This window comes from Mobula hypostoma, chromosome 15 (assembly GCF_963921235.1).
Source record: "Mobula hypostoma chromosome 15, sMobHyp1.1, whole genome shotgun sequence".
Taxonomy (NCBI): Eukaryota; Metazoa; Chordata; class Chondrichthyes; order Myliobatiformes; family Myliobatidae; genus Mobula; species Mobula hypostoma.
In genome coordinates this window covers 23982137-23995621 of record NC_086111.1, presented here as the reverse complement: position 1 = coordinate 23995621, position 13485 = coordinate 23982137, and the positions used below count along the sequence as shown (strand labels likewise).

Below are 13485 nucleotides of genomic sequence, written 5' to 3'. Positions count from 1 at the left end.
TCTGCTCTTCTACCACAATGAACTGTATTTTAATCAACACTATATTTAGAGTTACTGCTTTTCACACATTACTGTTCACTCGCTGACTTAGTTCAGTTGCAGTCTCAATCTAATAAACACTTTTTATTTCAGCCTTATCTTAGAGATCATTTCCACAGCTGTCCACAATGAGCATTCCCAGCCATAAACATTGGGCAGCTCTACCTGTGATAACACCTCCTGACGATTGTCTTAGCATGTGATTCAGGGGTGGCTGTGGGGGACAAACAAGCCTTCAGATGGAGTCAGAATTTCTGTCTGGATAATAATAATTTTGCAGGAATCTTTCAGACCTTTTCAGAACCTTTATTGTGTGTAGTTTTGGTCACCTACCTACAGGAAAGATATAATCAAGGTTGATAGAGTGCAGACAAATTTACAAGGACGTTGCCAGGTCTGGAGGACCTGAGTTAAAAGAAAAGATTGAATAGGTTAGGACTGTAGTCTTTAGAACGTAGAAGATTGAGAGGAGATTTGAATGAGGTAAATAAAATTATGAAGGGTATAGATGGGGTAAATGTAAGCAGGCTTTTTCCACTGAGGTTGGATGGGACTACAACTAGAGGTCATGGGTTAAGGATGGAAGCTGAGAAATTTAAGGGGAACATGTGGGGAAACTTCTTCACAAAGGAAATCATGAGAGTGTGCAATGAACTGCTAGCACAATTAGTGCATGTGAGCTCGATTTCAACATTTAAAAGAAGTTTGGATAGGTACATAGATAGTAGGGATATGGAGGGTTGTGGTCTTGGTGCAGGTAGATGGGAGTAGGCAGTTTAAATGGTTTTGGTATAGACTAGATGAGCTGAAAAGCCTGTTTCTATGTTGTACTTCTCTATGACTCTATGACCCCAGAATGACCAGTTCACTCAGCCACTCAACCTCAAAGTAACTGATTCAGTTTGACTTTCAACTTCAGAGTGACCAATTCACTTGAACGCTCGACCCAGAATGATCAGGTCACTTGGACTCTTGACCTTAGAGTGACAGGTTAAATTAAAGCTTGAAATTTTCTACAACAGTAAGTTGACTGACCTTTCAGACACCTTTCGTGACTAATCCACTCCAAATCTCAACCTCAGTCACTAGTTCAGTTGGGCCTTTGACGTTAAAGTGACCAGTTCACTTGGACTCTTGACATCAGAATGACTGGTTCACTCAGATACTTGACTTCAGATTAACCCGTTCACTTGGAATCTCAACCACAAAATTACCTGTTAATTTAAACTTATGGTATCAAAGTGACCAGTTCACTCAGACTTTCATAGTCACAGTCATACCTTATTGATCCCGGGGGAGATTGGATAAACTCCAACTCCAACTCCAACACTTTCGACCTTAGTGTGACCATGACAATTGGACTCTTGACCACTGAGTGACTCATTCATTCAGAATCTCAATCAGTGTGATTAGTTCACCTTAAGTCTTGATCACAAAGTGGCCAGTTCACTTGGACATCAGATCTTTACCTCAGACTGACTAGTTCACTCAGACTTTAGACCTCAAGATGACCACTTAATTCACTCTTCCGTCCTGGGAGCGGCCATTTCAGTCCTGGGAATTACCAAATCACTTGCTTTTCATTCTGAAGAATGACTATCTCAGTTCATCTTCAATGAGAGTGAGCAGTTCAATTCAAACTTGTATTCCCTGATGATTCTTCACTGGCCTTGTAACCATTATGTCCAGTTCACTCATTAATTTCATCTGATGCTCTTGGTACTGCTATTGAAATAATGTCCTCATAACTCAGTACCATTTAAATTATGACAAAAAGATATATACATTCCATTAAGGACAGTGTGTACGTGATCAGTAATTCAATATAATTTTAAATTGCTGTACATTTTAACCTTCTACATCTTTGAAAGCCTATGCAATATAATGGTATGTTTTCTAATTGAAATACTCATATTTTAAGTTATATTCCCAAACATATAACTAACTATTGTCAATGTCCTTGAGGGTCATTAGGTACATCAATTGATATGAAAATCTTAAGGGATTGATTATTTTTATCCACAAGTGTAATTTGGATTGTAAATTAAATCTGAAAGTGCACTAGTCTTATTTTTGGATATGAACAAGTGATAAAGGTAATTATATTGGTTTGGGAGAAAGATTAAAAATAGGGGATAAATGATCTTTTATGGCCTATACTCCTGTGTTCTAAACCTGCATCAGGCAATCAAAGGTAGACTGCTGGCTTCGCAGAATGAGTTTTTTTTATATGAAAAGCAATTTAAATTTGTTGGAAATTTAGACTGCAGTATGAATCTCATGTGGGGAAGGCAATCTTGTTGGCTTAAGTTGAGAATGCAGGTTTATCTAGAATTCACTTGTTATTCAGGCCAAGCAGTGTTGTACCATCAGCTATATTAGCAAAGAGAAAAGCAAAACAGTTATCCACAGGAAAGGAAGAAGAAAAATACTTTAAAGTCAGTGCTACCAATGCCTTGCCCTGTTTCATGCGCCACATCGGTACAATGTAGTGAGCGGTCACCTGCCCATTCTTGCACCCAGTATTACTGTTGAAGTTCAGACTTTTGGAAGCAAAGGCCAAGAAATTGTAATGTACTAATTCTCCTGTGCCATAATCACAAAAAATGATATTCATGTCATAAACTACAATTAATTAGGTGGTACAAAATGGAGGGAGCTTTGTGCCAATCTGGATGAATGAATTAAGATAGTCAGTTTGTCTTCCACATCTGTGATTTTCTTGCAATATTATTTATTTTTCCTGATTTACACAAATAAGACTGTACTCGATTATAATTCAAATTTAAATCTTCAATGAAAATATTAAAACAATTTACATTTTAATAGAGATACACACAGAAACGAGTATAGAAAGCTTGCCTATTAAAGTATTATATTTTTATGAGGTGGACACAAAAGAAACAAATAATGTTAAAATTATTTGCATCTTTATTTATAAAATACCTTACACCCTGAAAGCCTTGGCGTCCATTTTTCAATGCACATGGAGCCCAAGGGATTGGACACAATGGGTCGGGCCTTGCAGGTGGAAGTTTGCTTAAAACTCACCCTTCCACAGTGTCCTGTCATTGTGGGCATGGAGGAAATGTTGGACAATGGACCAGTCATGCTGAAGATGAGGACTTTGGGACCTGGACTGAAAATGGAAGATGTAATGTATCGTGTATATTTTAACCCTTCCAGGTTGTCGTCAAGCATCCCTGTGTGTTATGTACTGAACGTATGATGTTGTGACCGTCACTGAATCGTGGCTGAAGGATGGTTGTAGTTGGGACCTGAATGTCCAAGGTTACATGTTATATCGGAGGGATAGGAAGGTAGGCAGAGGGGGTGCTGTGGCTGTCTGGTAATGAATGACATCAAATCAGTAGAAAGATGTGATATAGGATCAGAAGATGTTGAATCCTTGTGGGTTGAGTTAAGAAACTGCAAGGGTAAAAAGTTGTTGATGGCAGTTATATAGTAATACAGGTCTTATAGTAATGTGGGAGGACATTCTGGGTAGATGACTTACATGTAAAATAAACAGCAGCACATTTTTGTTCCTTACCTCCCCATCTATCATGTCTGTTATCCATGGCCACCCATCTTCCCAGTACCACAACCATAACCACTGTGACAAGGTGATAAGTTCTCACATGATATTTATTGTTTTGTCCTGTCCAGCAAGAAAAGTCTATGTGCAATGCTAGCAGTCCACCACTGTATAACCTGGGTGAGCGAAAAGAACGCCACAAGAAAACTGCCACAGCAAGTGTGGAGAGTGAAGAACCCAAGGGGAGAGACGAGAACAGGACAATTACATAAAACAAACGAGAGAGAGAGAGAGAGAGATAAGACTGATTATACTTTCTGGAACGTGATTGTGTTTGAAAATGGTGACAATGTTTGGAAGTATGGGGCCGTATGATGAAATGACAAAGCAATGGAATTCATCTGCTGGAAGATTTGAAACTGGGAAATCAACTTTCAGATATTGTGTTTAAACTTTTCTGCCTGTGACGGGTACAAAAACATTTAATTTATTATGCAGTCTATTGCAACTTGCCAAGCCTGGCAACAAGTCTTATGAGTACATAGTTCAATTCTTAAAGGACCACTATTCACCTAAACCTTTGATTATTGCTGAGAAGTTTAGATTTCATAAAAGGAATCGAGAGAAAGGTGAGTCTACTTCACAGGTTGTGGTGTTGCTGAGGCAATCATCTGAATGTGATTTTGGGCAGTCGCTGAGTGACACGTTATGTGATAGACTCATATATCTGCATAGTGAGACAATTCAGAAACATTTGCTTACAGAAGACAGACTAACATTACAGAAGGCAATTGAGATTAGTACATCCATGGAGATGGCAGCTAAAGAAGCACAGCTATTAAGCGCATCTTCCCAAGTTCATAAAGTTTCTACTGACTTTAAGAATAAGACACCTATTGGCAATCAATGTTACTGTTGTGGCAAAATTGGGCACTCAGCAAAAGAACAGTGGTGTAAGGAATGCTAGTATTGCCAAATCTATGGTAAAAAGGGACATACTGAACATGCCCAAGAAAGAAAAAGATGCTGTCAGGCAAAAACACTGTAATAAAGAAAAGTAACTTTTGGAAAAACGCAAGCATGTGAATAAGGTGGAGCATACTGAGGACAGACTGAGTGACTCACTCTGTGGTTGAAGAAGCTTTGCATGTTTGTCTGTTTCAGGACACAAAGACGGCTTTTAGGTGACTCCTTGGTTGGATACAGCCACGGGTGCTGTAGTATCACTGGTATCAGAGACAGTTTACAAGGAGAAATTTCAGCATCTCATCCCAGACAGAGCAAGGCTGACTAATGAGGTTGTGGGGAGTAGTATCTGTTAGTGCAGATTGATAAAGAGAAAGAAACTTCCACTGTGCATTGTTAAAGGTAGTTATCCGGCACTTCTGGACTGCTTGTAGTTGGAGCAGCTCAAACTCAAATGGCACATTGTGCACTTGATTAGTGGGAGCACTGGTCTACAAGGGGTATTGAAGAAACATGCAAAAGTATTCAATGGAGAATTGGGAGTGGGTTCATAATAACGTCAAGAACGTTTGATTGTGATGGCAGAGATAAAGACTTGCATGACGATGGAAGACAAGGTAAGGAATGAGACGACAAGGAAAAGCACTTTAGAAGAAAGATTGACGATGGCAACTGTGTTTTTGGTGAGCGTAAACAATGTGATTCCTATACTGAAAAGAAAGCAGTATGGTTTTCTGCTGGCCCCATTAATCAATCAGAAAACAATAGAGCTGCCAGGCTTTGATGATAAAGTGCTATTGCAGGATCTATGAAGGACGAAGAGGTGGAGGAAGTGATCAGAAAATCTTAAAGAAAGTGTAGAAGGCAGTGGTGTTGCCCAAGCAGAGATATCTACTATTTATGCATCAGAAGCTGACCAAGATGTTCCCCGGGAAGAAGTCCTGCTTCAACCCTCATTGGGGGACTTCAGTGAGCTCTTCAACATGGAGAAAAGTGTACCTGGACTAGCACTGATGATTGAAGAGGTGCTAGGTGAAGGATCAGTGTCAACCAGCCAGTTAAGTAAATAGTTTTTAAGTAAGTTAAGTAGACCAGTGAGTCACTCCAGTAGACTGCAGTCTACACCACGTGAAGAACTTGAAAGACTTGCAGAGGATCCCAACACCCGTTTCACAGCTTGGAAACTACTTTACCCCCATTTCATCATGAGAAGATAATAAGGAGATTAATAAAGAAGATTGGTATTTTAGAAATACTGTGAAAAGCAAATGTGGATGTGAAACCACTGCTGTCCATTCTCACTGCCAACAAGGAGAGTTCACAGACTGGAGTGGTTTTGTCCGTGGAAGAGGTGGAAGCAGAACTGAAAAGTCTCGAAATGAAATTTGAGAGGAAGTTTGCCACTCTGTTCATGGTGGAACATCTGGAACAGACTCTAATTGTGCCATCCGGTCCTAAACAAATAGTAAAAAAAAGACACAGATATGACTGTTTTCACCAAGCTAGTTAACAGCATGAAGGCTGTTAGAACCTTGCCTTTGCAACTTAAACCCCCTGAAATTCTACTGTAATGCGGCCTCCATCCCCAGATATTCTAGGTGACCTGCTTGGCAGTCCAAATCATCACACACCAGTCCTTAATCAGCAAGGGCATTCGTCTTCCATCAGCTGTGCTTTCTAAGGTGCCCCATACTGACAATGCAGTACCCAAGCCAGGATCTATACATACACCATCGAGAGATAAAATGGCCTTGGCGTCATCCCCAGGTCGTTGGTAACCCTCACAGAAACAGGCAGCCTCCAGATGGATTGAATCTCTAGTTTATTCACTGAGCCTCAGCACGTGGGGCAGAATAATCCCTAGGTTTATACAGCCAATCTCTCCTCTTTCCCTAGTTTAGAAAAAAAAAGTTTTTTGTTGTTGGTGGAATTTGATGATTACTCCATGGAATGTTAATAGTTCAGCAGCTGGGCTGTGTTTGGGAAAAGGCAGAAATCGGTAAAATGGGGGGGTGGGGGGAGGAGGAAATGTTATGTACACATGTTATTTTGACCCATACCGGTTGCTGTCAAGCTTCCCTGCATGTTAGTCCTGGACGTAATGTGACAATGCTTTCTGGGTAAATGACTTACAAGCAAAATAAAAAGCAGAACATTTATTCCTCACCCCTCCATCCCCATGTGTGTTATTCCCAGTACTATAAGCATAACAGAGGAGGAAGAGGTTTGGTGATGGCAGGAGATAGGAGAAGATCATTCACCAATGAATTAGTAGCAGATAAGCATTTGGGAGGAAAAAGAGCAGAGAGCGATGGGAAGCTCCAGATCACAGGAACTTCCCAGCCAAGTTATCCATAGCTGTTGGCAGTGCCCAGCTGTATTAACCATAATGCACAAATGATTTCACAATATGATGTACAAGTCGTGGCCAGCAGTCTTCATGTCTATGAAAATTGTACACAGTCAGAAGCCACATCTATTTTCCATGGGAAGTCCTCCTGCACCAAGATTTTAAATAATACCATTCTGCAGCACATGAAGCTACTGCACTATGTGATACAATTTCTGGACCAAATCCTAATAGGTCCTGTATACCTGGAAGAAAACACAGCTTAGAAAGGAGCCTGGATCTTAGATTACCAACCTGAAGAAAGAAGTAAACAAAGGCACACTTGCAAAATCATCCACAAAGCAAATACAGAAAACAGAAAGCAGACAAATGCAGAAGCAAAAGACAAATCATTAGCATTATGTTTGTTTATTTATTTAAAGATACAGCGTGGAACAGGCCCTTCCAGCATGTTCCACACTGTATCACTAAATAAATAAAGACGTGGAAGGCTAGTTTGAGATAACAAAGATAGATCCTTGTTCATCTATCCAGATTGGGACAAAAGTCCCTCCATTTTTGTAACATCTAATTCATTCACTCTCCGTCATAAAGATCATACTCTATGATTATACCAAAGAACAAGTAGGGAATTGATCACCCAATGACTTGACCAACATTAATCCCTCAATTTACAGCACAGAAGTATAAGATCCGGTCAGTTATCTCAGAGTGCAAGTACACTCAGTGGCCACGTTATTAGGTACCTCTGAATGTATATTCATGGTGTTCTGCTGCTGTGGCTTATCCATTTCAAAATTTAATATGTCGTGCATTCAGAGATGCTCTTCTACACACTATTGTTGTAACATGTGGTTATTTGAGTTACTGTTGCTTTCCTGTCAGCCTGAACCAATCTGGCCACTCTCCTCTGACCTCTCTTATTAACAAAGCATTTTCACCCACAGAACTGCCACTCACTGGATTTTTTTCTTGCACCATTCTCTGTAAACTTAAAACACAGTTGTACATGGAAACCCCAAGAGATTTGCAGTTTCTGAGATACTCAAACCATCCTGTCTGACGCCAACAATTACTCAATGGTCAAAGTCACTTAGATCACATTTCTTCCCCCTTCTGATGTTAGGTCTGAACAACAACGGAACCTCTTGACCATGTCTGTATGCTTTTATGCATTGCGTTGCTGCCATTTGATTGGCTGATGAGATATTTGCATTTGTACCTAATAAAGTGGACACTGAGTGTAATCACAGTGTTCACCCAAGACTCACTGAGGACAGTAACCTTTATTACAGCCTTGGTCCAAATTTGGATTTGAGAGCTGAATTTCAGAATGAGATGACAATGACTGCTCTTGACTTTAATGCAGATGTTCTGAACATGGGGTCCTTGCTTAATGATATTTGTCCATGGCATAAAAAAAGTTTGGGAACCCCTGCTTTAAAGCATCATCTGATGGAATGAGGCATCAAGAAGACATGATAAAAGTAAATCTCTAAAATAGGTTATGGTAAACTAATCAATGGAAAACAAGGGGGAAAATTCACCACAGACTGGAATCATACTTTGCCCAGAAGATGACTGGAGTAGATAGAGTCCACTCCAACCATGATATCAGCCCGGGGACATTGTGACAAAGTCCCAAAGCCCAGCTTCATTCAGCTGCCTCGTAAATGATCTTTGTTCCAGGAGGAGGTCTGAAATGGGGATGGTCACTGATTCTTTAGCTGGGCACCCAAATGCAAGGCTAAGAGTATTACACAGAGGCAGACTGAGGATAAGGTATGAATGCATCACCATGTCTACTCACCCAGGTGAATGTTAATGACCCCATGTCACTATTTTGAACAAGAGCATCAGAATTATCCCTAAGGACCTGGCCAAAATTCAACAATCAGTTCTGAAATAGATCATTGGGCCCATTATCACAATTCTGTTTATGGGGCTTTCTGTGCACGTTGACTGCTGTGTTATCACAGTGATTGTCACAGAAGTTCTTTACTGATTTAAAGCATCTTTTGAGGTCACAAAAATGACTACATTCCTAAAAGATCGTTCTTCTTTCACCAGGTGCACTATTGCCAACAATGCTCTATTTCTAGGATATCTGAAGGGTAAAATTATTTTGTTGTGAGTTCACCAAAAACAGGCCAGACTGAAACAATTGAGCGTTTCACTCGAAAAGTGTTTTCTTTCTTTTTCAGTGTATGATTCCAGCAAATACTTGGAAAATCTAAGCAGTGCCAAACTTCTAGGGATTTAAATGTCACATTAGCACAAAGTGGAACTCTTACAGTGGAGTATAGCTTAATTAATTATCTAATTTTCAGCAATTATCTTCATGCTGTTAGGGTGCAGTGAAGTGTGTTGGTTTTGGCTTCAAGCTTTAACCGAAAAGAAAATCCCACTGAAGTTTGCTTTTATTTTAAATGTACCACATCAGGCCAGCTTCAGATAGAAGTCTATTTGTAGCCTAATCATGATAAGAATCTGTGTTGGAAAAACCTGACAGGAAACCAAATGTTCAGCTGCGAAAAAGAGACATCGTTACTGGCTGATGTTTTTCCACACAGAACTATTCAAATTAGATTTAAGTAATTGGTCATTTGGATTCTTTCCATTACATTTGTTTATGTCCTTTGACATTATCTGGCAAACTTTTAGCCTGATACATTGGTAAGCCATGGTAGCTGGAAGAATCTTACAGCATTATTTAGTGAAGTGGTAAAATAGTCAATGTGCATTTACATTGGTTCATTGTTTTAAAAATGAAACTATTTAAATATGTTAGCTAAAAATACAATTTGCATTATAAATAGGAAAGTGCTAAAGTTATTTTTAAAGAAAAGTTATGGATTTGCCATATTTAGTTCTGCAGGCTGAGACAGCATTTATCCCTTGAAGGCCTCAACACCAGAAAAACTGTAGTCTCCTTTTCCTTCAGGTCGTACCACTGATGAATGCATTCAGAGGAAGATCGAACACCAACATGTCTTAGTAGCTTAGGATTTCCAGAAGTTAAAATTAAGTTCTTTTTTCGGAATGTATATTTGACTACTATTTCGATATTAGAATACAGTGTAAATTTTCCCAATATGTTTTCTGCCCTTTTACTTATCTGGCTGTTGGGGGCATCTATTGATTGTGTCAACTGCATCTGGTCTTGAACACAAACTCATACATATCCACAAACTTATAATGTGTTTCTACAGTAAGAGCTTCTTGAATAATGAAAGCATGAATTAAAGAATGATTTTTTGTGAAAAGAATGTTACATAAATAATGATTTTGCATTTATATAAGTAATCAGATGATTATCTATAGCTAAATATGAAGTCGATGGTTTTCTGGCCATATCTGATTGTATAAATGGTATTATCTCTATTCAAGTGTCTCTAGTCAAGTTTATTGTTATATGCAGAAGTATGCACAGGTGCAATGAAAAACTTAATTACAGCAATATTCACAAGAGAAATATGTATGTATATTATATATATATATTCACAATGTTTATAGTGAAGGACATAATTGGGAAGATCAAAAACAAGGTCTGTTTTAGTGTAAGATAATATAGTGATGCTAAACTGTAGTGAATAGGGTTTTGCTGGCAGGTGCAAGAACTGAATGGTCAAAGGTAAATAGCTGTTCTTGAACCAGGTGGTGTGGTATCTTTGATGCTAGATATTGCCATCTTGAGGCAGCACCTCCTGATGCTGGGGAGGGATGTGCCTGTGATGTATTGGACAGAGCCCAATACTCTCTGTAGCTTGTTATGTTCTTGTGCATCGAACTGTGATACCAGACCATACAACCAATCAAGATACTTTCAACAGGACATCTGTAAAAGTTTGTTTGAGTATTTGGTGACATGCCAAACCTCCTTAACTTCCTAAGAAAGTAAAGATGCTGGCACACTTACTTTGATTGCATCAATGTGCTGGGCCCAGGACACATCAATCAATATGCCCAGGAAAATAAAGCTGCTGACTCTTTCCTCCAGTTAGACTGCTGCATGTTCACCTTCCTTCCCAAACTTGAAGTCAATAGTCAGCTCTTTAGTTTTGCTGATGTTGAGCAAGAGGTTGTTGTCACTCAACTAGGTGACATATCTCACTCCAGTAAGCTAACTCATCACTACCTGTGATTTGTCCAACAACAGGAGTATCATCAGTGAATTTGAAGATGGCATTGGAGGTGTGCTTAGCCACACAGTCATGCATATGTTGAGAGTAGAGCAAGAAGCTAAGCACATAGCCTTGAGGCATACATATGTTGAAGTTCAGTGAGGAGAGATGTTGTTAACAATCCTCACTGACTGAGATCTACCAATGAGGAGTATCCAAATGCAGGAAGTACAGATGCCCAGTGTCTAAGCTTGATGATGAATTTAGATGGGATGAAGGATGATTAATTTTTTAGGTGTTGAACATTGAACTGTAGTCAATGAACAGAGCCTGTAGTTCTCCTGCCTATGACACAATATAGGAACTGCAAAAAGGCTATCTCCCACAAGGAGAAGCACACTGTCAAAACCAAAGATAGGCACCAAATGTTTTATCACTAGCTCCCTACAATCAGAACATAGTAACAGCACAGAAGAATATGCCCTTTGATCCATAATAGCTGTGCTGACCATGATGCCAAGTTAAAGTAAACCTATCTGCCTGAACATGGCTCATATCCCTCCATTCCCTACATATTCATGTGCTTGTCTAAATACGTGAAGGTCTCTCACGCCTGCTTCCAAAACCACTCCAGCAGCACATTCCACACAACTACCACTCTCTGTGTAAAGAAAACTTCCATCACACATCTCTTCCAAACTTTCCCCTTTCACCTCAAAGCTACGCCCTCTTGTATTTGATTATTCTACCCTGAGAAAAAGGCTTACTCTATCTACCTTAGACCATCTGACCATAAGCCTCCATCAGTTCTCCCCTCAGCCACTGATGCTCCAGGGGAAAAATCCAAATTTGTCCAATCTTCCTCATAACTCATACTTTCTAATCCAGGCAGCATCCTGGTGAACCTTTTTTGCATGCTCTCCTTAGCATTGTTGTCAGTCCTGTAATGGGGTGACCAGAACTGCATGCAGTACTTCAGTGCAGCCTTACCACAGTTTCAATACGGGTTCCAGACTCCTATAGTCAATGTCCTACTGTTAGTTTGAGGTTTTCTCCAAGTGGCTGTGGTCAAAAGGCCATTTATAAGATAAAAAATCAGCCATCCATTCGACACAAGAGATTCTGCAAATGCCGTAAATCCAGAGTAACCCACATAAAATGCTGGAGGAACTCAGCAGATCAGGCAGCATCTGATGACATCTTGGCTCAAAACATCAGCTCTTTATTTCTCTCCAGAGATGCTGTCTGAGCTGCTGAGTTCCTCCTTTCATTAAACTCTTGTTTTGGTCACGGTGACACTGCATCTGACCTTGGTTCCTTGCTCCTTAATACTTCTTTCTGAATAAAAATTCATCACTTTTGGTCCTTAAATCTCAATTCACCACTCCCCCACCTAACCTGAATTGCTTTATCAAGACAAACAGTGTCACAGTTCCAGATATCCCCTATCCTACAATTAAGGGGTATAATTAAGTTAATTCATCACGGTTAAGAAGTTGTGTGGGTTCAGCTCTTTACGCAGGTCTCCACATGCCTCTAGCAGCACAACAATTTGGATTCAGAGAGTGAAATTAGCAGGAAGCATTACAGAACCATAGCCTCTATTCTCCTGAATGTTGAAAATTAAGGGATAGTACAAATTGAGCCATTTATAATTTGATTGGGTGGATACAGAGAAACTACTTCTTCTGATAATGGGATCAAGAACAAGGGAAAATTGTTAAAATCAGAGCCTGGCCATTTAGGAAAGAAATTGCAAACTGTTTCTCTCATAATGAATCATAAAATCCTGAACTCCCTCCTGTAAAAACTTCAGGATGTCACTTGGAATTTACATATGTGTGATTAGTGGGCATTATTAGTAAGGAGCTGAAGCAGGTAAAAGGACTAGAAATCCAGACTAGCTGTAATCAGCTTAACTGTAAAGCAACTTGGATTGTCTCCCCCCCCCCCCCCGTTCCTATATTCCTATTAAATAGTGGTTCCAAAATTCCATTTTTCATCTCTCTCTACAATCAGTTTCAACTTCACAATCACAATTTTCAGGGTTATGCATTCTATAAATTCTGCAATTTTAGCAAAGGTGCACAGAGGTACAGGTTCACATCTGCAAAGACAGCACGGTAAGTTGATAAGAGCTTTTAAAATTAAACTGGAAGCATAGAATACATAAAGAGAGAGGTTATGTAAAATCTTTACAAATCAGTGCAAAGACCACAGCTGGAGTTCTATGTCCAATTCTGGGCACAGATCCAAACTAATTGGTAAAAGAACCAGAGTTTTTATTTAAACAAGTGGTGCTGTTATGATCTGGTATGCACAGACTAAAAAGGTGAAGGATCCATTGGTGATTTTTTTGAGGAGCTAGCTAAACAGGAGCTTTATGCCTTGACAAGGTAGGAGTGAATCACAGACATCACTCACAGTGCACAAAATCCATCATTTATCCATCTCTAATGTTCTGATTC

At 39.5% G+C, this 13485-nt stretch overlaps 1 protein-coding gene across 2 annotated transcripts in view; it reads left to right on the top strand.

Annotated features, from left to right (window-relative positions):
- sumf1 (sulfatase modifying factor 1) overlaps window positions 1-13485 on the top strand; it is a 187381-nt gene that overhangs the window by 172482 nt on the left and 1414 nt on the right. The window contains exon 9 of one of the 2 annotated variants that reach the window (XM_063067864.1): window positions 9838-13478. The exons of the other annotated variant lie outside the window; for it this stretch is intronic. Within the exon in view, the coding sequence (XP_062923934.1) occupies window positions 9838-9891 (54 nt within the window). The 3' untranslated portion in view covers window positions 9892-13478. Of the gene's footprint in view, window positions 1-9837; window positions 13479-13485 lie in introns of those variants that run through there. 2 annotated transcript variants of the gene reach the window in all.